At 37.5% G+C, this 27,469-nt stretch overlaps 2 protein-coding genes across 8 annotated transcripts in view; one reads left to right on the plus strand and one right to left on the minus strand.

The window, feature by feature from the left end:
• Positions 1-12,178, minus strand: part of CFAP52 (cilia and flagella associated protein 52) — a 42,844-nt gene extending 30,666 nt beyond the window's left edge. For both annotated transcript variants that reach the window (XM_033090633.1, XM_033090634.1), the window contains exons 1-3: positions 12,047-12,178; positions 5,229-5,428; positions 4,722-4,858 (exon numbers count right to left, since the gene is read on the minus strand). In XM_033090633.1, the coding sequence (XP_032946524.1) occupies positions 4,722-4,858; positions 5,229-5,428; positions 12,047-12,116 (407 nt within the window). In that variant the 5' untranslated portion in view covers positions 12,117-12,178. The remainder of the gene's footprint in view (positions 1-4,721; positions 4,859-5,228; positions 5,429-12,046) is intronic.
• A 569-nt stretch (positions 12,179-12,747) lies between these two features.
• The window catches only part of STX8 (syntaxin 8), a 236,317-nt gene continuing 221,595 nt past the window's right edge, over positions 12,748-27,469 (plus strand). For 3 of the 6 annotated variants that reach the window (XM_033091722.1, XM_033091723.1, XM_033091724.1), the window contains exons 1-3: positions 12,766-12,907; positions 17,092-17,191; positions 22,474-22,568. In XM_033091722.1, the coding sequence (XP_032947613.1) occupies positions 12,819-12,907; positions 17,092-17,191; positions 22,474-22,568 (284 nt within the window). In that variant the 5' untranslated portion in view covers positions 12,766-12,818. Of the gene's footprint in view, positions 12,908-17,091; positions 17,192-22,473; positions 22,569-27,469 lie in introns of all 6 variants that reach the window. The other 3 variants (XM_033091720.1, XM_033091719.1, XM_033091721.1) reach the window with 2 other exon arrangements.

Raw genomic sequence — 27,469 nt, forward strand, 5'->3', positions numbered from 1 at the left:
ACTCAACATGGGAAGGCATAACTATCAAAGGAGGAAATCTCATAAAAATTTTGTGGATTTGCTGTATATAAAGAGAAGAATTATCAACACTTCCAGTCAAGATGTCAGAGTAGGTAAATGCTATGCTTGCCTCTCATGACCACATTGAAATTACAATTAAACTACAAAATAACCACCATTGAGAATGGCCTGAAGTCTAGCTGAACAGAAGTTCTACCTCTAAGGACATACACAAGAAGCCACCTTAAGACTGGAAGGAGGAGCAGAGACACAGAATATGCTGGTCCCACATGTGGGTGTGACCATGAAAAATCAGGAGGGATACCTTGGCTGTGGAGGTCCCCGCACCACAGGAGTGAGGGGTCCCAGTCCCACACCAGGCTCCCCCGCCCAGGGCTCCAATGCCAGGACAGAAGTCCCTATAACTTCTGGCTGTGAAAATCAGAGGAGACTGTGGCTGAGTGAGATGGAGGGTGGCTGGAGTCTCAGTATTCCTCTTACAGGGCCCATGCACAGACTTACTTGCTGATGGACTCACTCTAAGCTCCAGTGCTGCAGCAGCAGCTCAAAAGGCACCAGGGACATACGGGAGGAACTGAGTTGTCTAGCTTCAGGGCAAGGGCTGGAGGGGCAGCTTTCTTTCAAACAGAAGTGCTAGTAGAATCCATTGTTTTTTTTTATTGAGACTTACCCCACGCCCAGTGTGCAGACCCAGGCAGCTGTCATATCTGAGTTGCCATCAACCTGGCTAACACCATTCAACCTACCATGTTGATTCCCTGAGACCCTGCTCCACTCAACTTGTGGTCTCACCCAAGGCCTGTCTTGGCTGATGCTGCAGACTTTCCTAAAATCTCTCAAAGTTTCACAAAATACAAACAAGCAGCATCTGGCTTTGGTGTGCCCCATACCTGTTCCTGAGCAGCACCAAGCCTGGCACTAGCAGCAGCCAGCCTCAGTTTGTAGCTTGGCATTTCAAGTCACCTCCAAGTCCAGCACAGGTGGCAGCCATCTGTGGATTACTTTGTGGCTCATGCCAGGTGGCCCTGGGCAGGACACAGGCTGTGGCTGAACTTGCCCTACAGTACGGCCCCTCCCAGGAGGCCCTGGGGCTGGCATGCCCAGTGACCAGCTTTGGACCTGAGCCAGAGCATCACCTCCAAGAATGACATACCCAAAGGGCAAACTGGGCAGGCACCAGAGCCCTGCCAAAGTGAATACTGCCCTTTAGGGTCAGCCCCTGCACAATAGCTCCTCCACTGTAGTCACAGTCAGGTCTCACAGCCAATCAGCCCCAGCGTTAATCCCTCCCACTGACATGCAAACAACAAAGGCTCAAATACAACAGGAGGGCACACACAACACACACAAGGAACACACCTGGAGTGCCCAGTTCTGGTGACCAGGGAGACTGTGCCACTGGGCCCCACAAGACACCTACTATATAAGGCCATATTCTAAGACCAGGAGACAAAGCAGCCCTACTTAATACATAGAAACAAACACAGGGAAGCAGCCAAAATGGGGAGACAAAGAAACATGTCCTAAATAAAAGAACAGAACAAAGCTCCAGAAAAAGAACTAAACAGAATGAAGACAAGCCATTTACCAGACACAGAGGTCAAAACACTGGTTATTAGGATACTCAATGATCTCAGGGAGAACTTCAACAAAGAGACAGGAAACATAAAAATGGAGATGGAAAACATAAAAAAGAACCAGTCAGAAATAAATACTGCAATAACTGAAATGAAGAATACATTAGAGGGAATCAACAATAGATTACATGAAGCAGAGGACTGAATCTGCAATTTAGAAGATAAGGCAGCAGAAAACACCCAGTCAGAACAGAAAAAGGAAAAAGAATCCCCCACAATGGGGAGAGTTTAAGGAACCTCTGGGACAACCTCAAGAGTACCAACACTCACACCATAGTGGTATCAGAAAGAGAGGAGAGACAGCAAGGAATTGAAACCCTATTTGAAAAAATGATGATGGAAAACTTCCCTAACCTGGTAAAAGAAATAGACATACAAGCCCAGGAAGTGCAGAGTCCCAAAGAAGATGAACCCAAACAGGTCCATACCAAGACACATCATAATTTAAATGCCAAAGTTTAAGACAAAGAGAGACTCTTAATAGCAGCAAGAGAAAAGCTGTTAGTTACCTACAAGGGAGCTCTCATAAGAATGTCAGCTGATTTCTGAGCAGAATCTTTGCAGGCCAGAAGGGATTGGCATGAAATATTCAAAGTGATGAAAAGCATGGACCTAGATTACTCTACCCAGCAAAGCTATTATTTAGGATCAAAGGACAGATAAAGAGCTTCTCAGACAAAACAAACAAACAGAAAAAAAGCTAAAGGAGTTCATTACCACCAAATCAATATTACAAAGAATCTTAGAGGGACTTTTTTTGCACCCTCCTGTTTCTTCTGTCTCCCCCGCCCAGAGGGACATTTTTAAGATAAAAAGACCAAAAGTATGAATAATAAAATTGCAATAACCACATATCTATCAACAATTACTTTAAATGCAATTCAATGATCCAATCAAAAGATAGAGTGGTTGAATGAATATAAAGCGAAACCCTTACATATGCTGCCTATAAGAGACTCACTTCAGACTGAAAGACACACACAAACTGAAGGTAAAGGGATGTGAAAAAGACATTTCATAAAAATAGAAACAAACAACAAAAAAACCTGGGGTAGCAATACTTATAACAGACAAAATAGACTTTAAAACAAAGGAAAGAGAAATAAGAGAGAAAGAAGGACCCAGTAATATCAGTTCTGGATATTTACTAAAGAAACCCAAAATGCTACTTTGAGGGCATGTGTGCATCTATATATCCATTGCAGCATTATTTACAATGGCCAAGATGTGGAGGCAGCCTGGGTGTCCGTCAAAGGAAGAATGGATAAAGAGGTGGTACCTATATACAATGGCCATGGAAGGGAATGAGATCTTGCCATCTGTGGCAGCATGGATGGACCTGGAGGGTATTGTGCTGAGTGGAGTATGTCAGACAGAGAAAGACAGATGCAATGTGACTTCACTTGTATGTGGAATCTAAAGAACAAAACAAACAAACAAAACAGAAACAAACTCATAGATACAGAGAACATTTTGCCAGATGGGAGAGGGGCTTGGGGGGTGGGTGGAAAAGGGAAAGGGATTAAGGAGTACAAATTGGTTGTTACAAAGTAGTCATGGGATGTAGGATATAGCATAAGGAATACAGTCAATAATATTGTAATCACTATGTATGGTATCAGATGTGTACTAGATTTATTGGGGTGATAGATGCACGGGGTGGGGGTTGGTGGGGCAGGGTGTAAAAAGTGAAGGGAGTAAGAAGTACAAACTGATAGTTACCAATTAGTCATGGGGATGTAAAGTAAAGCATAGGGAATATAGTTAATGATATGGTAACAAATATATACAATGCCAGGTGGGTATTAGACTAGTCAGGGGGATCACCTCATAAATTACATAAATGTCTAACCACTATGTTGTACACCTGAAATTAATGTGAAATACTATTGAATGTCAACTGTAGTTGAAAAATTGAAAAAGGGCGGGGGGAGATGAGGGGGAATAAGAGGTTCAAATTTCCAGGTAAAAAACAAGTAAGTCATCGGGATGTGATGTACAGCATAGGGAATGTACTCAATAATATTGTGATAACATGTTCCGATGTCAGATGGTGGCTGGACTTATCACAGTGATCACTTCTTTAGGTGTATAAATGTTGAACAACTATGGTGTACACCTGATATTAATACTGTATGTTAGCTATATTTTGATAAAAATCTTTAAAAATAAAGAGAAGAACTATCAATATATAACTACACTTAAATGCAAATTTCCTTTGTAATAAACACGTGAAGCTCAAAATGCTTGTATCCACAGAAGTTAACCAAAGTATTGAGTCCTACACAAACCTCAGATGTGATTTTTCTTTTACAGACTATGTTCCTGTAGCATTTACATAGGAATGTGGACTTCATTGATTATTCTTCCTTATATAACTTAACGATTTTAAATACTTCCCCCCCCCCCCCAGTTTCATTGGTATGTATTCTCTGCCTACTAAACTTGACTGTGAGTTCCTTGAGGGCAAAGATTATGTCTTGGCGAGACAAGTGAAAAATGCCACACTGCCAGGGTGTGTCTCCCAGCTCTGCTACTCACCAGCCGGTAACTTTAGTTCCTTGACTGTCATGTGACCCTAATAGCTCCCACCTCATGGAGTTGTTGGGAGGCTTAAGTGAGATAATGCAGTGAAAGTGCTCCACACACACCTGTCACATAGTAAGTGCTCAGAAAAATTAGCTGTGGTCTTTGATGCAGCGCTGCTACTGATAATAATGATGATGATGTCTGTTTTTTTTTTTTTTTACAGCAATGGTTCTCTAATTTAGCTTCACTTTAGAGTCATGTAGGAAGCTTTTATAACTCTTAAAGCCCAGGCCAATCAAATCAGATTCTCTGAAGGTGGAGTGAGCCATCAGTAATTGTCTAAAGCTCCCCATGGATTTCAGTGCTCGGCCAGGGTTGAGAACCACTGTCCTATGGTAGTTTCCTCGTAGGTTTTTCATACAACACACACTCAGATATAGACGGGCCAACAGAGAATGTTAGCGGGGAGACAGTACTTGTACATGTCTAGAAATATGCCTGCAGGAAAATAAGTAAGTATGTTTAGTGCATTACCTTCCATCATCTGGGCCTCCTAGTGACACCAAGTACAAATCATTTGGTGAAAACGCCAGATCTTCAATTTTGCCCTTGTGAAGTGACAGCCGAGCAATCAGCTCCCTCTTCTTATAATCCCACAAAATGATATCTGCCTGGGGGCAAGAATATACTGTCAGATCAGAGATAGCTACCCTTGAGGAGATAGCTACCTCTCTCAGTGAAAAATAATCAGTAACATCACTTTGCTGGAAATTCGGTCATGACTTGCAAACATGACAGCAACAAAATGGAAATGGTTTTAAACAGGGACTTTCGTTCCTGAGCATTATCAGTCACCAGCTGCGACATCTGGTGTAAAAACACCAGATTCCTTCGCTCTCAGCCTGATAGAAGGAGAAGTCAAGAGGAAGAAGAGGAAGGGTAAAAACACTGGGTCATGATAGAGCTACCTGAAGAGGGGACACTGTTTCTAGGGCGGCACCTCGAAATCAATTCACAGTGAGTTACTTTCAGTTTATTCACCTTGAAGCCCATGAACGTAACTTGTCCCGAGGCAATGTAAACTCCACTCTTGGAGGTGGTCACACAGGAGACATTGTTGCCATGACCGCGTAGTAAATTCTGTTCCTTAGTATTTATTGACTGAATGAGGATGGTGCAACCGAGAGGGTAAATCAGATGCTCCTGGTCAGGATGACACTGCAGACCAGTGGGCACATGTCCTAAAAAAAAAAAAAGGAATAATAAGGTGCAGGAGTGGCTGCCTTTTTTTTTTTTTTTTTTTTGAGTACAAAAAGGAATGCTTTTGAAATTAAACCTTAGTTCATCAAAAATAAGTTTGGGGGGAATAATGATTAATTTTATTCCACGGACAAGAAGGTCAGTCTAGTACATGAAACTTCTAAAACTTTAATGTGCATAAAATTCCCAGGATGTCCAGTTAAAATGCAGTTTCTGATTTTGGGTTTGGGGTAGGACTGAGATTCTGCGTTTCTGACAGCCTTTTAAGTGCTGCTGATGGTGATGCTGGTCCGAGAATCTCTCTTTGGACAGCAAAGCCGTAGGGCCAATTCTTCTAATTCTAAGACATATAAGAGCTTGAAGCGCGGGCAGCCTGAAGCGCGAGGAGCTAGTCAGGATGAGTGCATAGGCATGGGGGGGGGACGTGAATACTGCCTTGGGCACAAATTTTGTGAAGATAAAATTTTGTTTTCCTTTGGTCAGAAGTTTTTCAGTTGTTCTTCATATTTATTTTACAATATAAACTTTAAAGTCACCTTGACTACGAAAAAAATCAATTTTAGTGGAATGTATTAAATGTGTAGATTGATTTAGGGAAACATAAGTTTTATAATGATATATTATGTTTCCTTTCGAAAAATAGGGTATGTAACCCTAATAAACTTTAATTTTAAAAAAATTGTAATACAAAAATAAATATAAATAAATAAATAAATCTAGGGTATGGTTTTCCATGAAATCTACTTTTATGTCCTCCAGTAGCATTTCCTATTTTTCTTCTTAAAGATCTCGCATATTTCTTATTATATTTATTCCTGAGTATTTTAAAATCTTTCTTTTTCTTTTGCTATTTCCTTCCTTACCAAAAGAATCATAAATACTTATGATATCTTTGACATCTTTCCTTGCTATTCTATGTAGATCTCTTTTTCTTAAGGATTAGATAGTATTTTGTTGTAGAAAAGGACTATAATTAAAAAATAATTTATTATGCTAAAATTCACATAACATAAAATTATCTTTTGTGAGAAATGCAAAAATTTCAGGCCCCAGAGGAATTTTATTTTATTTTATGTTTTACCTTTAGACCTACTGCACCGCTTTCTCCCACGCACCCCCACCTGGCTCTGGTAACCACCAATCTGTTCTCTTGTATCTATGAGCCTGGTTTTTTTTTTTTAGATTTCACATGTAAGAGAGAAATTATACAGTATCTGTCTTTCTCTATCCGACTTATTTCACTTAGCATAATGTTCTTGAGGTCCATCCAGGTTGTTGCAAATGGCAAGATTTCATTCTTTCTTATGGCAAACTAATTTTCCATTGTGTATATGTACCATCATTTCTGTATCCATTTATCCACCAATGGACATTTAAGTTGTTTCCATACTTTGACTATTGTAAATAATGCTGCAATGAACATGGGGTACAGATAGATATCTCTCTGAGTTAGTGTTCTCATTTTCAGATAAATACTCAGAAGTGCAATTGCTGGATCATATGATAGTTCCGTTTTTAATTTTTTGAGGAACCTTCACAGTTTTCCATAGTGGCTGCACCAATTTACATTTCACGAACAGTACACAGAGTTCCCTTTTCCCCACATCCTCACCAACACTTGTTATTTTTTGCCTTTTTCATGATAGCCATTCTAACAGGTGTGAGGTTATATCTCATTGTGCTTTTGATTTGCATTTCCCTGATGATTAATGATATTGAGCATCTTTTCATGAACCTGTTGGCCATCTGTATGCCTTCTTTGGAAAAAAATGTCTATTCAGATCTTTTGCCCATTTTAAAATCAGATTTTTTTTTTTTTGCTATGGAGTTGTATGAGTTCTTTATATATTTTAGATATTAACTCCTTATCAAACATATGATTTGCAAATATTTTCTCCAAGCCAATAGGTTGCCTTTTTATTTTGTTGATGGCTTCCTTTGCTGTACAGAAGCTTTTTAGTTTGATATAGTCACACTTGTTTATTTTTGCTATTGTTGCTTTTAACTGTTGGTGTCAGATTCAGAAAATCATTGCCAAGACTGATGTCAACTGCCTATGTTTTCTTCTAGGATATTTATGATTTCAGGTTTTAGGTTAAGGTCTTTAATCCATTTTGAGTTGTTTTTTGTGTGTGGTGTAGGATTGTGGTCAAGTTTTATCCTTTTGAGTCCTGTCTTTCCCCATTGTATTTTCTTAGCTCTTTTTCATAAATTAATTGACCATGGATGCATGAGTTTATATCTGGGCTCTCTATTCTGTTTCATTGATCTATGTGTCTGTTTTTAATGCTAATACCACACTGTCTTAATGTCTATAGCTTTGGAATAGAGTTTGAAATCAGGGAGCATGACGTCTCCAGCTTTGTTCTTTCTTGAGATTGCTTTGGCTATTTGGGGTCTTTTGTGGTTCCATACAAATTTTAGTATTGTTTTTTCTATTTCTGTGAAAAATGCCATTGGAACTTTGATAGGGATTCAATCTGCGGATGGCTTTGAATAGTATAGAATTTTAAACAATATTAATTTTTCTAACCCACAAGCATGGAACATCTTTGCATTTACTTACATCTTCTTCAATTTCTTTCATTAATGTTTTGTAGTAGTCAATATACAGGTCTTGCATCTCTTTGGTTAAATTTATTCCTAGGTATTTTATTCTTCTGATGCAATTGTAAATAAGATTGTTTTCTTTATTTCTATTTCTGATAGTTTGTTATTAGTGTATAGAAATTTTCAATACAACAGATTTTGGAGTATTGATTTTGTATCCTGTAACATTACTGAATTAATTCATTAGTTCTAAAAGTTTTTGATGGAGTCTTTAGGGTTTCCTATATATAATATGTCATCTGCAAATAGTTATAGTTTTAATTCTTCCTTTTCAATTTTGATGCCTTTTATTTCTTTTTCTTGCCTAATTGCTCTGGCTATGACTTCCAGTACTATGTTGAATAAAAATGGTGAGAGTGAGCATCCTTGTCCTGTTCCCAATCTTAGAGGAAAATCTTTCAGCTTCTCACTGTTGAATATGATGTTAGCTGTGGGCTTGGCATGTGTGAGCTTTATTATGTTGAAGTACATTCCCTGTAATCCTGCTTTTTTGAGAGTTTTTATCATAAATGGATGTTGAATTTTGTCAAATGCTTTTTTCTGCATCTATTGAGATGATCATATGATTTTTATCCTTTATTTTGTTAATGTGGTAGTATATCGAGTGATTTGTAAATGTTGAACCATCCTTACATCCCTGAAATAAATCCCACTTGATCATGGTGTATGATCTTTTCAATGTATTGTTGAATTTGGTTTGCTAATATTTTGTTGAGTATTCATTTATTTATTTGGGTGAAATTCACATAACATAAAATTAACCATTGTAAAGTGAATAATCCAGTGGCATTTAGCACATTCACAATGTTGTGCAACCACCATCTCTATCTAGTTCCAAAACATTTCTGGATTCATTTTTTAAAATAATTTCTTTTACCAATGGGCATTTGGGTTATTTTCTCCAATATTTGAGCTATTATACACAGTACCACAATGAATCTCACACATAATTTTAAAAAAATATAAATAAGTGATTCAAGTTCTTAAAAGCTCAAAGATTATCCTCATTAAAAATTATAATAGATACTACAAAACCATCTTTCACAAAGCTTATAAAATTTATTCTCCCAGCAACAGTAATCATTTCTTATTATCACCTCACTATTATCCATATTTCTAATCTTGCCAATTAGAGAAGTAAAAAAATAATGTCATTGTTTTAATAGAAAATTTTTCTAGAATTTTGAGTTAGTAGCTATATATATATTTCTTTAGCCATTATCTATTTCAGAGTTTGGCAAATATTTTCTATAAAAAGGGCCAAACAGTAAATATTTTAGGCTTTATGGACCACAAGTACTACTCAAGTCTACTACTGTAGTTTAAAAGCAGTGATAGATAATACATAAATATATGCACAAGGCTGGGTTCCAATAAAACTTTATTTACAAAACCAGATAGAGGGCCAGATTTGGCCCACAGACTATCATTTGCAGAATCCCGATCTATCTTATTATTATTGTTATTTTTTTGTTTAAGAACTCTTTACATAATAGGAAAATCATGGGCTTACCTACTCATGTAAATTGATGAATGTGACTATTCTTGTGTCAATACCAGACTCTTAGTAACTATAGCTTTATAAAATGCTTTCATAAGCAACACAACTATATTTGGTTTGCTTAAATAATAAATTCCTGTCAAAATACAATACCTAAAAGAGTCAAGTGTAGTTACGCATTTTACACCCTCAAGTTAAAACTCATAAACTATAATGTTACACTACAATGAGTTCTAGTGTCATAATGATAAATGGGGCTTTGCCTTTCTTCTAATTTGTCTTCCATGTGAAGCCTAAACTAATTACCTGGTATTTAAGGCCTCTAAAATCTAATCCCAGGCTCTCTTTCCTATGTTATCCTGCCAGTCCCTGACATTGAAGCCACACCAAGCTCTTTGCTACTCCCTACCGAGGCCCCACACTGTTCGCCTTCCTCCTTTGCTCACCCTTTTCCTGCTACCTGGAATATTCTGCTCCTCAGTCTTTACCCACTGACTGCTACCCACCTTTGAACACTACTTGAGTTAATCCTTCCTTTACCTCACTCAAGCGTAGAATAGAATCTTTCTCTGAAACTTTCATAAAGCTTTACTTATTCTCTTTTATAAGAGGAAGTATAGACTTTTTAAGTAAACATTTTTCATCGGAGACAAAAATACAGAAAACTCAATAATGTTGCACCAAGTAAACACACCCATTTAACTGTAGTCCAGATCAAGAAATAGATTATTACCACACCTCACACATATTCCACGAGCCTTCTCTCAGTTTACATCACCCCAAAGGTAATTGCTGTTTTGACTTCTATTCTTGTAAATTAATTTTCCTTATTTTAGAACTCTATATGAGTGAAATTATACAGTATGTACTCTTTTTAGCATCTGGCTTTTTTCATTGAACATTATGTTTGTGAGATCTACCCATGCTCTGTGTAGCAGTAGTTCATTCTTTTCCTTCATTGCACAGTAGTCTATTGTATGACCATACCACCATTTATTTGTCCTTTTACTTTTGATGGACAGTTGGCTGTTTTTAATTTTCAGCTATTTGAAAGAATGCTACTATAAATAGTCCCATATTTTGGGGGTGCACATTTCTGTTGCATATCTGGTATAGCATTGGGAGGATACATCAAAAGTCTTTAAGATATACACAGAATTTATCCTAAGGAAAAAGTTAGAGTTAAAACTTTTAGCTATGCAGATGTTCTCTGTAGCATTTAAAAATAAACATAAAGAAATGAAAATTATGTTAAATTCTCAAGAACAGTTTATATAAATTGTGGTGTATCTATGCAATAGAATATTATATTAAAGTATTATATTAAAATTGTGACATAGAGTATATTTACTGGTAAGGAAAGATTTGCATGGGATACTGTTGAGAAAAAAATCTGGTTATAAGAGAACATATACAGCCTGAGTCCATTATTACATAAAAAAAATATTTATATGTAAGTGGTGTTAAGTGTATATTTGAAAAGAATCACACCAAAGTCAACAGTGATATTTTGGGAAATGTAATGATGGCTGATCTTTCTTTCAGTTTCACTGTATTTTTCTAATTTTAAAACATTTCTTAAACGATTTTGTAACCAGCTCTAAAAATGGCTGATATCTCAGATGTACTAAGTGGCCACTTTCTATTAGAAACGGTTCAAGTAAAACGATGAGTCAAGAGCCAAACTCTAGAACGTGCTTAAAACTTTGGATTTTGATTGTTTTGCATCTATTTTTACAATTTTAAAGCTATCAGGCATCACAATGCACTTGAAAAAGTTTGCTTTCCTAAAATGGAATCCATTGCCTATTTTCATCCTTCAGGAAAAAACAAACAGCATTTTCCACTTTAATGTTCAAAATAATGGGCAGTAATAAATAGGATTTGAGCAGAACCATCAGGTCTCCTCTGACCAAAGCGTCTCTCCCCTCTTGCTTCCCCTGGCGTCTCTTCCCCTTCCACCGTGGTCTGAAGTCCCCATCATTAGAATCCTTTGGGGTTAGAGGACATCATAACTTAAAGCGGTTGCTCAAACACATGTTCTCTTCCCAGCCCTTTCTCATTAATACATCAGCTGGACTATGGGAAGTTAGTTGGTCGCAGAGGCCAACACGGGCTCGGCAACCCGATGGTTACTGAGGGGAGGGCTCTTTGCGGGCTGCGTGGGCTTAGAGCCAGCGAGAGCTAACCTAGTGGGAGAATGGCTACAACCACCCTTACTCGTACGTCCGGACAGGTGTGGAGGCATTTGGTCCTTTTTGGGTGCTGGCAAAAACCACCCGACTCCTTGAGGCTTGGAAAGAGCAAGTGACTCTCTGAGGCCACTGGGCAGGATAGGCTGTTGGCACCCGGTGCTTGGCCCTGGCCAAGGCTCATGCCAGGGTCCCACATTGCCTTCCAAGTGCCACCTGGTGTTTCACTGTTCCTGTTGGAACTGCAAGTCCCAGGAATCCCAAACCACCCAGCCGAGATAAGCTCGAGGTCTCACCGTTGAAGCCGATCACAGCCTCCAGCTCCAGCTTGGCCTCCTCAGCCTTGGTCGAAATTTGGTTCTCCATCACCAGGAGACTCCTCTCACTTCCCTTTCAGCCCTCCAGCCATACAGCGTCTTCTGGTCGTTATGGTAACGGACTGCGCATGCGCACCGGACCCAAACTCTAGCTAAACGCAGCCAACGTAGTTCAAATTTGTTTGCATTCTCTCTTGCAAATGGAGAGATTGCTTATTTTTTTCTATTTCTCTGGAAATTTAGGAGGCACAAAATGCTTAGAACGAATTCCTTTTCCCCCCATGTAGTCTGGGATCTTTTTGGTAACTATATAATCAAGCACCAATGGCATTTAAAGGTTAATCACAGAGGACTGCTATAAAATTTGAAGTTGGATACATTTTTAAACGCTTTTTTGAGATATAATCTACATATCTTAAAATTCACTTAAAGTGAGTTTAAGTAAATTTATACAGTTGTGCAGTTATCACCACAATAGTTTTTGTTTTTGTTTGAAGCAGAATAAAATTTTCAGTTAACCGCTAGAGGTTTTGAGGCGCTCCCTCCTTCTTGGGAAAATGCTTAGATTTTGTTCAACAACAATTTTATTTTAATTGCAGCCCAGCTGTTCGTGTCTCTTAGTGGGAGCAGATTGTTCCAACTTATTGATTCTCGGGGGAGCGATTTCCTTTCTTTATCATGGTTCGGAGGCCCTAGTGTATATTCACTTTGCGAACTCCAGGTTCCGGTCGCGCACGTCGAGCCACGAGTTATGAGCCGCGCGGGCCGCCGTAGTCAGCTGCTGCAAGCAGGAAGTGTCCGAGGAGCTGGAGGAGACTGCAGGATGGCTCCGGACCCCTGGTGAGCCCGGGGTGTGGGCGGCCGCGCGTGGAGTGTCCTTAGGGCTGGGCCAGGCTTCGGGGGAGCGTGGTATCGCAAGGCATTGAGGCAGAAGGCCTTTCGGGATGAGGGGAGGGGCAGCAAGGATCCCAACCCCTGCCAAGGGGGAGTCTGCCGCATCCCGCCACCGTCAGTGTTTGCTGGGGTGGTCGGGGCAGGAGATCCGACCCTTGGGGAACCAAGTACTAGTGCTGAATTTGAATACTTCTCTGGTCCTTCTCGGCTGCATCCCGCTGCCGGGATTTCCCGCCCATCCTGGTTGTGGAGCTGTTTGTGCCGGTTTCCAAGGATTCCTGTGAAAGTGAAGTAGAAGTAATAATCTCTTTGCGTGATGCCTGTGCACCTGGTGGACCCCTTTATTTCACTGGTGGAGAAACCGAGATTCAGAATCCATAGTCACCAGCCAGTTGGCGCGAGGACCTAGATCTTGAGGGCCCTTCAAAAAACTTGTAGGAATCTGGGAGGGAAATTACGCATTTGTTTATAAGGCACTTTCCCCTTACCTGAGTCAATGTCATGAAGACTCTATGGTAGCAACCGCTGCAGTGAAACAATAGCTGATAAGGATCATTCAGTAATTAAGTCCCAAGAATTGAATGATGAAAGACAAAAGTTCTGATCTCAAGGAACATATTGCTATAGCATATCGGACTTGAGCCCTTTGTTTAATAATTTAAAACATATAGTTCTATAAAGTTCTTGTTGGAGTATATGTCTTATGTTGATATTTCTAATATAGTTTATAATTGCTTAAGTTGCAGACAGTCTGGATATTAGGAGAAGGGATTGCAACATCAAAGTGGACTATTATAACCTGAGATCTAGGTTATCTGGGCCAATGGCTTAGTTGATTAACACTAATTTTTTTCCCACCTAATTTTAACAACGTATATTCCCTGATAGAAAATTTAGAAAATGCTGAATATTTGCAGACAAAAAAAAATTAACATCTTTATCATTTGGAATAATAGCAATTATTGATTTTTAAAATGAATTTATTACTTTATGTAATATATGTGTGTATAGGTTTACAAAACAGGGAACATTTCTCCATATTGTGAAATATTTACTGAAAAATTTTTTTTAATGGTGCATAAGAGTGCATATGAATAGCCACACTTTATTCCCTTCTTTGTACTCCTTTGTAGCAATAGAGCTTGTTTTGTTATGTTTTTAACTATTGCAAAGACTGCCCCTTTGTTCCATCTCTTATTTCCTTGGCTCACTTTTGAGAAGTCAAGCTATTGGGTCATGGAGATGAACATTTTTAAGGCCTGTGGTACATATTGCTAAATTGCCCTCTACCTCCTGGAAGCTAACTCCCTCACTTTACACATAAGGTAAGATATAAAGCTCGCACAAGGGAGAAGCCTCAGGTTATCCATTTAGATTGGTGGAAGCTATCCCTGGACTCCAAGGCTCTTCCATAGTGAATGTTGAAAAAACATTTTTAATTTTTCCTGTTACTTTCAAGTAGCTTGACTCAGTGGCTTTCTCATTTGACTGTTGAAGGTGAAACAATGGGGGAACTCTTCTGTTACCTTGCCAAGCGGGTTGCTGATCTGGAGGGTAGAAAGTAGTATGGACGGGGACTTTGAAAAACCTATAAAAACAGACTCTACCACTGCTTTGCCTTCGTGCTATTGAAAGTCATAGGTCAGTGATGCTTCACTCCTGAGTAGTGTTCTAATGTTTAGAAATCGAATATAGCAGTTAATATTTTAATGGCATACCAAAACAAGTGGTAAACTCACTGTATAGTAGAAGTTGTGAGTGATTATTGTCTCTGAGCTGGTTCTTTGAGAAAGTTAACTACCGTGTTTCCCTGAAAATAAGACCTGGCTGGACCATCAGCTCTAATGAGTCTTTTGGAGTAAAAATTAACATAAGACCTGGTCTTATTTTACTGTTATATAAGATCAGATCTTATGTAATATAATATAATGTTATATAAAACTGGGTCTTATATTAATTTTTGCTCCAGAAGACGCATTAGAACTGATGGTCCGGCTAGGTCTTATTTTCGGCGGAAACAGTAGCTTTACTTGCTAGGCAGCTTATTTGTTGATGATATACTATTTCTGGAAAAAATACAGTTAAACCTTAATAGTTGTATATTCTGGTTGAAGTGACTTATTTTTTTATTTAATTTTTTGCAACCTTTGTTAATACAAAACCATTAGTGAACACTGGATTATTTTGGTCTATTTACTTTTTAAAAATTTTATGAAAGATAATGAATACACAAAATGGAATAGTATGATGCGCTCCTTTATACTCATCCCCTAACTTCTGGAATTATCAATATTTTGCCATTCATGTTTCATCTCTGTTCTCCATAACTTTTTTTCCAGTGTATTTTAATATACATCTTGCACATATATCAATTTTTTTTTGAAAGATTTTATTGGGGAAGGGGAACAGGACTTTATTGGGATACAGTGTGTACTTCCAGGACTTTTATTCCAAGTCAAGTTGTTGTCCTTTCAGTCTTAGTTGTGGAGGGCACAGCTCAGCTCCTGGTCCGGTTGCCATTGCTAGTAGCAGGGGGCGCAGCCCACCATCCCTTGCGAGAGTTGAACCGGCAACCTTGTGGTTGAGAGGACGCACTCCAACCAACTGAGCCAGCTGGTCGCTCAGCGGCAGCTCAGCTCAAGGTGCCGTGTTCAATCTTAGTTGCAGAGGGCGGAGCCCACCATCCCTTGCGGGACTCGAGGAGTTGAACCGGCAACCTTGCGGTTGAGAGCCCACTGGCCCATGTGGGAATCGATCTGGCAGCCTTTGGAGTTAGGAGCATGGAGCTCCAACCGCCTGAGCCACCGGGCCGGCCCCACATATATCAATTTAACTATACAGTCAGTATTTTCGTGCTAGAACAAGGCCCAACTCATAGTCTGGAAAGTTCTTGTATTCTTTCCTTTCCATTTCTTCAGTCTCTGTCATGGCATTACTCAGCCCTGAAAACTCTAACTATCCACTTTTTCTTCACTCCTCTTGTCAGATTATTCACCAATCGTTTTTTTTCCTTTTAAATCTCTTTTATGATGTCTGTTTCAACCATAGTCCAATCCTTTATAGCCTTATGCCTTGCAGGACTGGTTATGTAACTGAATAGCTGGAGATGTCTTCTACTTTTCTTTGCTGCCACTCTTCTCTCCTTACCAATTATTTATGCAAATGGAGTTCAGGTTAATTTTCCTAAACTAGTGCTTGAGGCATTTGTATGCTGACACCATGATAAGGTTGCTTATTACCGCTGGGCCAGTGGTTCCCAAACTTTGCTGCAAATTGGAACCACCTGGAGAGCTTTTGCAACTCCTCATGTCCAGGTCAAACCCCATACCAATAATCAGAAAGCTTGGGGATGGGAGCCAGGAATTGTTGTGTTGTTTTTTTTTTTGTTGCTGTTGTTTTTTAAGATTCCCCAGTTATTTCAACATGTAGCAAAGTTTCAGAACCATTGCTCTTTATGGCTAAAGTGAGAGCCTGAGGATTGGGGGTAAGACGTCTTCAACACCTCACTTTCTGTGTGAAAGTAGTCCCTACAGCTCTGAAATTCTCTTACAGTTATAATCTGAGTAGGCTGGTGTTCAAGGCTTGTCAGAAACTAGCTTCCACTCTCAACTATTTTACCCTTTTCCCTCCGACGCAGGGCCACCACTCAGCCTGACCTGCTAGGCACACTCTGCTCCTTCCATCTGTGCTGACTCCTGGTGCCTTTTGCCACATCTGAATGTGCTCCTCCCTCCTGTCAGAAGGCGAGGCCTGCTTTAACCTGGTGCCTCAGCCCTGTCACAGGCCGTGTGCCTGCCCAACAGTAGTTTCTGTCACTTCGGAACTCCAGAAATGCTTAGTATTTACACCTCTCATTTGGTGGGAGGTGTATTATACCTTATTGATTTTTGTGTGTGATTTGGAACCACAGAGCCAGACCTAAGCTCCTCTTTTTATAGATGACAGTATGGAGGAGAAAATGAGGAGACGTGGCAGAGCTGGGACAGGATCCAATTTTCCTTTTGAGCCTCCCTTCTATTTTCTTAATTATGTGATGTCTTGTGTCACCTGCTGTTTTTTTCATATACATGAATATATATAATTTCTTTTAGAACCTTAAACATTTTTCTCTCTTTATGACTTTGATACAGGTTCTCCACATACGATTCTACTTGCCAAATTGCACAGGAAATTGCTGAGAAAATTCAACAACGAAATCAGTATGAAAGAAATGGTGAAAGTACAACCAAGGTAGGACCAGGAGAAATTAGTACTTAAAATGATTTGTTTGAGCTTTGAGGTCTGAAAATCCTCCTGTTTCTGAGGCATGTGGGTGTAATGGCCTATATGCTTATATATATTGCATTGACTTTACAACCATGAATTGACAAAACAATGAATAATTACTTGACGACTGAGACTAAATGAAGCATGACATCTCTTTAATTTTTTCTGTTTTACCTTAAAAATTTCTAACAATTTTAGTCTAGTTCTAGAGTTGGTACACTTGCCCCCCGGATCTAAATCTTTTAGGCTTTGTAGGACCAGAGGCAGTGTCCTCACTTCTTTGAGTATCTGTTTTCACCAAAAGAATAATAGTCTCTTTTACATGTTACATTTAAAAATGTAAAAATTGATTGTTTTTTTCTGTGTCTTATGTTATCCTTTGTTTCTGTTTATATTCATTTTTAGGATTTACTTTTTCCCCTCACCTTGTTGATTTAACTTAAAATATGTAAATCATTTACATTGTGAAAAAGTCAAAATTATATGCAAAAGTGCACTCAAAGTCTTATTCCCATCTGAGTCTTTTGCACCCCTCCTTCACCTACTTCTTACAGGTAAACCATTTTCGTTAATTTCTGGTTTATTCTTCCTGTATTACTTTTTGCATAAATAAGCGTGTGTGTGTGTGTGTGTGTGTGTGTGTGTGCACGCGCGCATTTTTATTTCTCTTCCTTTTAAACAAAAAATACTCTTTTGTATCTTGCTCTTTTTTTACTTAATAACGTATCGTAGGAATCTTTCCATATTAATAATCCATTGAGATCTTCGTTCATCTTTAGGGCTCTACAATGTTATAGGGTGTAGATGTACCTTAGTTCATTTGATCTGTCTCCTAAGGATGGGCATTTAGATTATTTCGTCTCTTGCTGTTATGAATAATGCTGCAATAAATAGCTTTGTGCTTTTTTTTCTTTGTATTTGTGGAAGTGGCTATTTTAAGGGTGACTTCTCAGAACCAGGGCATGTGTTTTTTTTTACTTGTTACCAAGTTCCCCTCCAGAGGGGTAGTCACCTTTGGCACCCCCTACCAGTACTGCATGAGTTTATGTTTCTTCATAGGCCGGCCAACAGGGTATTGTCAATCTTCTGAATTTTTGCCAATCTGATACGAGAGAGAGAATATTTCATAGTTTTAAATTTGCAGTTTTTGTATTATGAATCAAGTGAAGTATATTTTCCCATGTTTAAACTCTATTTAAATAGATTTTTCTGTGAACTACTTGTCTTTTGTCCATTTTTTAATTGGATTCTTGGTCTTTTTAATCTTTAAGAGATCCTTATGTATTAGGGAAATTAGCTTTTTGTGATATAGTGTACTTATTTCCTCTCTTTTATAATTTGTTGTTTGACTTTGCTTGTGGTATCTACTGTCACGTGAAAGGTTTGTTTTTTCAAATGAAGTTGACTATCAGTTTTTAATTGCTTCTCTGTTTTCACTCAGAGATTTTATATTTGAAAGTTATAAAGGAATTCATTCCTGTTTTCTTTTAGTAAACGTGTATTTTCATTTTTTTTACAATTAGATCTCTGATTCATTGAACCAGTATCATCTTCGTGGGCAGTGAGATTATTTCTAATTATAAATGAGTTTTCAGTGTGCCTAGATTATTGCCCAGATTGAATTCCTCAATGTAGGCTTTCTGGATTTAGGTTGTATAAAATTTTAAGCCTTTTGAACATATATGAGTACATACTCATATATGTATATATTACAGAATTATGTTTCTTCATCATTTCTGATTATCTTTTAAAAAATCTCACTCTTAGACGAAAATATGCTATAGTTTACTATGCATTTTTTTAATATTGTTGAACATCTTTTATATATTTATTGGATATATGTATTTCTTTCTTTATGAATTGACTATATGTATAAATCCTTAACCTAACTTATTTTGTAATTTCAAAATGTTCTTTATGTATATGTTAACTATATTAAATCTTGATCTGGCATATTTGATACAAATACTTTTCTATTAATTTGGCTTTTGATTTAATACATGACTTTTTAAAAACATGTACTTGTTTTTGAATTTTATTTGAAATGATCAGTATTTTCATTTGTGGTCTTATAGGAAGAGGGGAGGTAATCCTTAGAAAGACCATTTACAGCCAGAGATTATATAAATATTTTACCTAATTATCTAAATTTTCTTTAAGCTTTTTTTCTGTTTTTATTTTTTTAAAGACACATAAATATTTATTATATTTGAAGTTTATTTTGGTGTATTGTAGGCAGCTAATTTTATTTTTTTCCCATTTGCTTAATTATTAATTCCCTTCCCCCAAGGTATGAGATATTTCATATTTTGTTCACTGAGTTTTTACCCTACGGCACTGTTTCTGGACCCTCAGTTCTGTTGCACTAATGAAGCTGTTAGTAACCGCTGGCATCAAATTCTTGTAGTTTTTTTAAATAAAGATTTAATATCTGATTCCTTAAGGCCCCCTTTATTATTACACCTGTTCGTGATTCTTCTATATTTTTCTTCATTTATTATTCTTTTCAAGAGGTTTTTCAAAGCTTCATAAAAAAAGAATTTTTGCTGTGCTTCAATTACCACCTACTCTACAATAAAAGAACTCCAAAAGGAATTTCGAATGGATGTGTTTTAAGTATATTTATAGATTAAATTGGAGAACATATAGATTAAGTTGGAGAATGTTTATTACTTTTTACTCATTCAGCAGTATTTCCTGTAGTTACTATGTTCCAGGTACTGTGCTAGATATTTTTTTGATTTTGTTGAAATTATTAATGATGTTTGAAAAGTAATAATTAAAAAAATTATCCCTAGATATTACTGCATTTACAAAAGCCCTTGATTTTTTCATTTTATGATTGATCTGTATACTGAATTCTTTTCCTATTTATAGTGATCTTTCAGATGCTTCTCTTAACTTTCCCAAATAGATAATTATTAATCTGTAAATAACGATAACTTCATTTCCTTTCTAGCCCTTATGTATTTCTTTAACTTGTCTTATTGCATGGGTTAGAATTTCTAGACCAAAGTTAAATAACATTGCGGTTAAGGCAGTAGTGTTCCATTCAGTTTTCTCTCTTTGTTTTGTTTTTAATTTCCCTCATGCTGTATTAATCATATGTTTATTCTATTTTTAATCATTAAAATTGTTAGTTTTATTATTAGATTTTTCTAACATCAAACTATTCTTAAATTATTAGGATAAATTCTACTTGGTGATCATAGATTGCCATTTTTTTTTATGTAATTCTGAATTTACTTTGCTAATATTTTAAAAAAACTTTTACATGTATAATCCTTAAGGGAGATTGGCCTGTGATTTCCTTTTTTCCATTATCTCTGTCATTGTTTGTTACCAGAATGTATTAGCTTAAAATATAAATTAGGCATTCCTGTTTTTCCTACGTTGTGGAAAGTTTCTGTTATAATAACAGAAAATTTCTCCTGATTATAAAAGCAGTCATTTTCTTATAATCATTAAGAAATCCCACTACTTAGAGATAACCACGCTGGGCATTTTGATGTATTTCGTTCCTGGATTGTTTTTTTCCCCTGTGTGGGTGACATTTCATTTTATGATTTGATTTTTTTTTCCTTTAATAAATTATGATGGATATCTTTCTATGTTAACAAATTTAGATTTCAGTCATACTTTTTTAATGGCTACATACTCTTTCATCTCTTGAATGCTTTTGGTCTTTATTTTTGTAGAGCCTTCTTAGGCCTGGGGGGGGGTGTGTGTGTGTGTGTGTGTGTGTGTGTGTGTGGTGGTGAGCTCTTTTTGTTTGTTTAGCTCTTTATTTCTTGAATGAGGAGAAATCCGCCCTCCTTAGTGTTTCCCCATAAACATTGTGGGTGGTTTTTCTGTGGTTCCCAAGGGTTTTAGAATAGTTGACATTAGACTTTTCTTGGCTGTTGATACCTTTGAGGGTTACTTGATGTGTAGCCCTTGGCCATCCTCTGGTGTTCTGCTGTTTTTTTCTTTAGTGTAGTTGTATAATTGCTACTTTTAACAAGATAACAAATGAAACCTGTCATAGTCTATCTTTTTAAACACATCTCTGATTTCATCCATGGTTGATTGACTATGTTTAATTTAATGGGCAATTTTATTTTTCGTATTTCTGAGAGGCTCTCTCTCTCTCCCCACCCCTCTTCCATCCTTTAAGGTAGCACTTAGAGTCACAAACAAAAATTTCCTCTGGGTTTGTAGAATGATTGGAAAAAATTCACACAATCCTGGAAAAAGAATTATGTATGGTTAACATTCCTTTCGTATAAAAAAAGCCACTTTGCTATAAAGCTTTTAAGTGAGTTATAAGTATAGCAGTGTGTTTAGAGAAGACTGGCTGGGACGGCGATGGGACTTGACATCTTGTCATTTGAAGAAGAGTTCAGTGTATCGTTGGGTTTTCGCTGGTGAATGAAGACTGGGAAACACAATTTCCTGCATGGCTGTAAGGGAGACAAATAGGATCAGAGTGCAGATGCTCAGAGGACAGAATTCAACAGATTGTGAGGGCAAAGTGACAGGTCAGTGTTCAGGTATGGACTGGCTTACCACCTGATCAGGTGGTCGAGAGGGTGCAAACATGTACGTGGCTGGACCAGGCCACCTTTAAGATTCCTTCAAAGTATCCTTTGATAGATGACTGGATAAAGAAGTTGTGGTCTGTATACACAACGGAATACTATTGTGCCATAAGAAAAGATGAAATAGTACCATTTGCGACAACATGGATGGATCTTGAGATTATTATGCTGAGCAAAATAATTCAGACAGAAAAAGTCGAGAACCGTATGATTTCATTAATATGGGTTATATAAAGCTGAAAACAACAAAAGAACAAGACAAACAAAAGAAGAAACAAAAACTCATAGATACCGACAATAGTTTAGTGGTTACCAGAGGGGAAGGGGGGAAGGGGGTGGTAGATGAGGGTAAAGGGGATCCAATATGTGGTGATGGAAGGAGAACTGACTCTGGGTGGTGAACACACAATGGGCTATGTAGATGATATATTACAGAATTGTACACCTGAAATTCTATGTAACTTTACTAACGATTGTCACTTCAATAAACTTGAATTAAAAAAAAAAAAGATTCCTTCAACCCTGAGGTTGTCGTTGGGAGGCCAGGCACCTCTTCCAGTCCTTCCTTGATTAAGTCATAGTATGTAAAGCAGTGTTTACATGATGTTTTTAGTATATTCTGTACCTCTGGACTAGCATACTTAGGATGTGTTCTTTTCTTTTCAGCTTACGGTGACAATCAGAGCTTTGTTGCAGAATCTGAAGGAAAAGATCGCCCTTTTGAAGGACTTATTGCTAAGAGCTGTGTCAACACATCAGATGTATCCATGTAAACATTTCCACCTCTTTTCTAGAGTGGGAGGAAAAACAGTCTTATTTTAAGAAAGGAAGGAATCTGGGCCACCCAGATTTTTCCACAGCTTGAGGAAGACCTGGTTTCCAAAATATTGCCTGTAATCTCGATTTCTATTTTAAGTGTCTGTTACATGTTTTACAGTGAATATGCTGGCGAAGCAAGACATACTGAAGGAATTAGCTTATTTGGGTGTAACCTTTACAAGTGCAGGAAGTTAATGCTTTCTGTCAGTGCTGTATTTACATAGAGCCCTGCACTGCTGCCTAGTTAGACTGCCTTGAAGATGCTCAGCCACGGCTCCCACAGGGAAACTTCCATGGTAATCCTGAGCTGTGATTCTGCTTCTGGAGTTTCCAGAGTTTTGAATGATTCATTTTCTTTTTCAAGAGGCCAATACCCGTAGAAACCATACATCTTCTTTTTTTCCTGTTTATGTACATTATTGCGATGTGACTTGTTTGCTTTATTATTCTTCCGTAAGGTACAGACACTGCCTCTGGTTTGGGAGTTTTGTGGGGGTGCTGGTACCACTTGCATGAAGGACGTTGTGCCATTATCTCAAGTTTCCACCAACACTGTCAAGTATTACAACATGTTTTTAGAAATTCATAATCTGATCAATTTAGCAAAAGACTTGTGGTCCGTTATCTGAACGAATCCTTTAAACCTGATTTTATATTAGTTTGAAAACTGACCTCAAAACTGGACCTCTCTCATTTCTTTTTTTTTTTCCTTTCTATTTTCTTTGCTCATTTGTTCTATTCTTTAAATTCCATATATAAGTGAGATCATATGGTGTTTGTCTTTCTCATTCTGACTCTTTTCACTTAGCACAATACCCACAATACCCTCTAGGTCCATCTGTGTTGTTGAATCATTTCTTTAAATGGTCAGTAGTTCATACCAAATGCCCATATTTTAGTATCTCAGGAAATAGGTGTTACTGCCTAACTTTAAGTATGGGAAAATGTAGGAATACAGTTTTTTAGATAAAACAATAGAAAATGTTTTAAAAAGTATTTTTCTCCAAGTGTAACCCCTTTATGTCACCAGGGAGGTTCATTTAGATTAGTTGTATGATTTTCCAAATAGTCAGTTATTAACCCACTAAGGTTTCAAATAAAAGTTTAATTTCAATAAGCAACCAGGACCTTATTTTTAACATAATTAGAATATTCTGATACATTTAGTTTGTAACTTTACCCTCCATATGGTATCATTTATTACTGTACAGTTGGTCTATTATATAAAGAGTTTTTATTTTATCAGAATCAACAACTCAATATATAGACTTAACGTAGTTTTAGATTAGTGGGGTTATTTTCTCCACTTTCAGTTCTAAGTATTAGAAAGCCTGCACGTGAGGTCAGGGTGTGCGAACTCATTTTGTTACCTAAAGCGCATATATTAAAAAGGTAACTAAATGCCATCACATGATGCAATATTAACAGCTGTGTATCTGCCAACTTCCATTAAGGAAGCTGATTATTATTCATCTTATAATATTTATGTGCTAAACCTATAGGGCAAGAAAGATATAAATTAAGAACTTTTACTTTCTTCTATTAATAATTTTTGGTAGTTATTAATCATAGAGAGTACTAAGCACGCCACAGTAATAATTGACTTTCTTCTTCTGCATGGTTGCAGTTTGACCATCTTTGAAATCTCACACTGGTTTTGTGGTCATCTCAGAATTTGCTGAATTAAGCACTAAACGTTTACAAATACCAAACAGTTATTAAATATATTATGAAAATATTTAAGTACCTTAATGAGGATAATTTAGAATTTCCTAGGAGAAATAAAAAAAACTCAACTGTAATATAACAACTTTCTTAAAAATCCGATGTATTTTTTCAAACAATGGGGTCTATTTCTCCTGGAACTGCAACCACTACTAAGGATGAAATTCAGATAATCCACCTCACGGGGGCACTCCAAACCCATGTATTTTCAGGGAGCCCATTTCTTTTGATAGAAAGGAAAGGAGGTAGTTTCTATGTTATGAAGCCCTGTTTTTAATTCTCTTTCTATTCCCCACATCTTCCTTTCCCCGATACTCCTCTTCCCAAATATTTTAAATAATTCTATGGCAGTTAACCTCTGGATTTAGGATATAGCAGATAGTAACCTGTCAGTCCTAATAACCTCATATTGTTATTTTGTTTTGGTGGTTCCCTCCCTTCCTTACAAAAAAAGTATCGAGGCCAGGTGGAACTTTGCACCCCAAGAACTTTGCACCCCAAGTCACGGATGGAGTTGGAAAGGGAATCCAGCATTCCAACAGAGGAGGTTTTTACACTGAGGAGAGGAATCTTTGAGAGCTTAACTGACTTGTCCCAGACCCCACAGCTGGGAAACGGAAAAGCTAGGATTCAAATGCAGGGCTGTCTGGCCCCACCGCCAGTTGTTTAAAAGCTGAATTCTACTTTAGTAAAAATAATACAGTCAGCTGTCACCTGGCATGCCTTCAACTAGAATTCCCCATTAATTGGCATGCTGCTATAGTGCCAAGACAAATCCTGTTTATCGTGCAAATCCTCAAAACCCTTCTTAATCATCAGAAAGATTAAACAGTGTTCACTGTGGTTTATTAGGTATACTTTATGATGTTGTAATTCTTAGAAAAATTTTTGTCCATAAATCGTCAATAGAGTGACTTTTTAATCCTTTTTTGTGAGGCATAATTAATGTGAGGTGCCTTTTTTAATGTGAGTATTTGAATACCACATTTCCTTACTGTGTCGGGTAGTTGAGAGTTTATGGTACTTTACTGAGTAAATTTATGCCTTTCTGTATTCGTGAAGCTTTCCAAAGAACACTAGGAGTTGCCAGAAAGATAAGTCCTATGAAAATGCCTTCCAGACAATTAAATTCGTGGAGTTCAGGCATAAGATGTTATTGCTGTTTCCTGAAAAAGTATTTCTCTCCTGGCAAAAATAAATGTGAAATTAAAATGAAAGTTCTGTGCTATTGAATCAGTTAGTTTGCGATTCATAAACCAAAGTCTTGCAGCCAGAGAGTTTAAAATTGCTGAAAAACATTAACTTCTATTCACAGTGCTTCTTTGAGATGGGAATTATAATTGCCTCACCAGGTAAGAAAAGGTGTGTGCTACTGAAGGCTACGTGTGACATTTCAGGCAGTACTGAAATTACTCGTAGGATTGGCTTTTCGTGAAGCTTGGGTTTTCAAAGGCAGCAGTTTTGCTGTTTTAAAGAGAATTTAAAAAAAATCTCTTTACAAAGGGATTCAGTATCAAAAGGTATTTTGTTGTCTTGGGAGAAGTTCTGTAGAAATAGTTTTTAAAAATCTGCAACATTTCTCCACTTTATTTTGGGGGAAAAGATAGGTAGATAGAGAGGTAGGTGGATAGATAGATGCAGTGATTACCTTATAACAAACCCTAATAAATGTCGGTGAGGAGAGGCTAACTGAATAGATTTTAGTGATAGCTCTTCGTGGGTCCGGTGGAGGTGAAGTGGATCTCAAACGGTCCGAGATAGTTTTCACTGGTACCTGGTGATGTGCAAAAGTAAGGACACGATAGTGTTTATGTCAGCAGAAATTTTCTGTTACGTGGTTCTTTCTAGTTGTTGGTGTTAACATCTCGTTATTTTCTCACTATGGTAGTAAAAGTAGATGGTAGTTTAGTCGGTTGTGGTGTTTTTGAACAGCCATATGTATATGCGTAGGCAAAATGTATAACTGGTAACTTTATGTAAGTCGCCCTCCTCCCCCAGTTGGTTTGGAAATATTTCTGCTCCATGAAATTCAAAAGCCTGAACACTGTTGGTACAGTGGGAACAATACGGGCTACAAAATCAGAACGAAGACTGAAGACCAGCTCTGCTACTTCCTCAAGGCCAGAGAGCAGGTTAGCCTTCCCTGACCTCAGTTTTATTTTCAGTAGAGTAGGAATAGTCATACTGTGCGAGTTATTGTGAAAGTTGAAGAAAACATATTTAAAGCACCTCACAGGATTGGATCCCCACAATGGTGGGTGTTGAATAAAAGGTAGTTATCAACATTTACTGTGTAACCTTGTAGAAGGTACTTAACCTCTTTGAGCTTCATTTTTCTTATCTGTGCTAAAAAAGGGGTAACAAAAGTACACCTGACTTACAGGATTGTTGTGAGGATTAAATTAATGCATAGAAGGTTCTTTGCATATATTAAGCCCTCCTTGAGGATTAGCTGCTACTTATTATATCATTATTGTAAAAGTTGCTGGTACCATTGAGCATTTATAGGTAGTCCTTACAGAGTTTATAGTCATGTACGGAGATTATATCATAACACACAGATAATGATAGTATGAAAATTGTCCTTGTAAAATATAATCAGTGCTTTGAGAAAGGTCAGGACCTGGCCTGTACAAAACAGAGATTCAGTAGAGTTTGTTAACTTAAAAAAAAAAAAAATTGAAATGCTATGTGAGCCAGAAAAATGCTGCTAGGGGTCTAAACTGTCTAATGTAGTTTTGTTACGGCACCAGGAAGTAATTATCCACAAACTTCTTCCTTCTCCAAAGCAATTAATTTACAGGGAAGACTTGCCTAAATTCTTAAGCTTTCTACCAAATAAAGAGAAAATCCAGGAACTGGTGTGGGGTAGGGCATTCTATGGGTCCAGCACCATTTTAGGTTCAAAATGCTTACCAGGTTATAGCAAAGAAGCTGGGCTTAAGAACATTGGTAGTAGTCATATGAAATCAAGATCTGATTTCATTTACAGCCTTACAATTCCATGAATTGGCTATAATTACATGTAAGATCATTCTAGCTAATGACAAAGGACTATGGTAGTTAGAGCTTCCTTTTCCTTATTTGTCTGTTCTTTGACCTTCTTTCTTGGTTATTC

The sequence above is a fragment of the Rhinolophus ferrumequinum genome, chromosome 21 (genome assembly GCF_004115265.2).
Source record: "Rhinolophus ferrumequinum isolate MPI-CBG mRhiFer1 chromosome 21, mRhiFer1_v1.p, whole genome shotgun sequence".
Lineage (NCBI taxonomy): Eukaryota > Metazoa > Chordata > Mammalia > Chiroptera > Rhinolophidae > Rhinolophus > Rhinolophus ferrumequinum.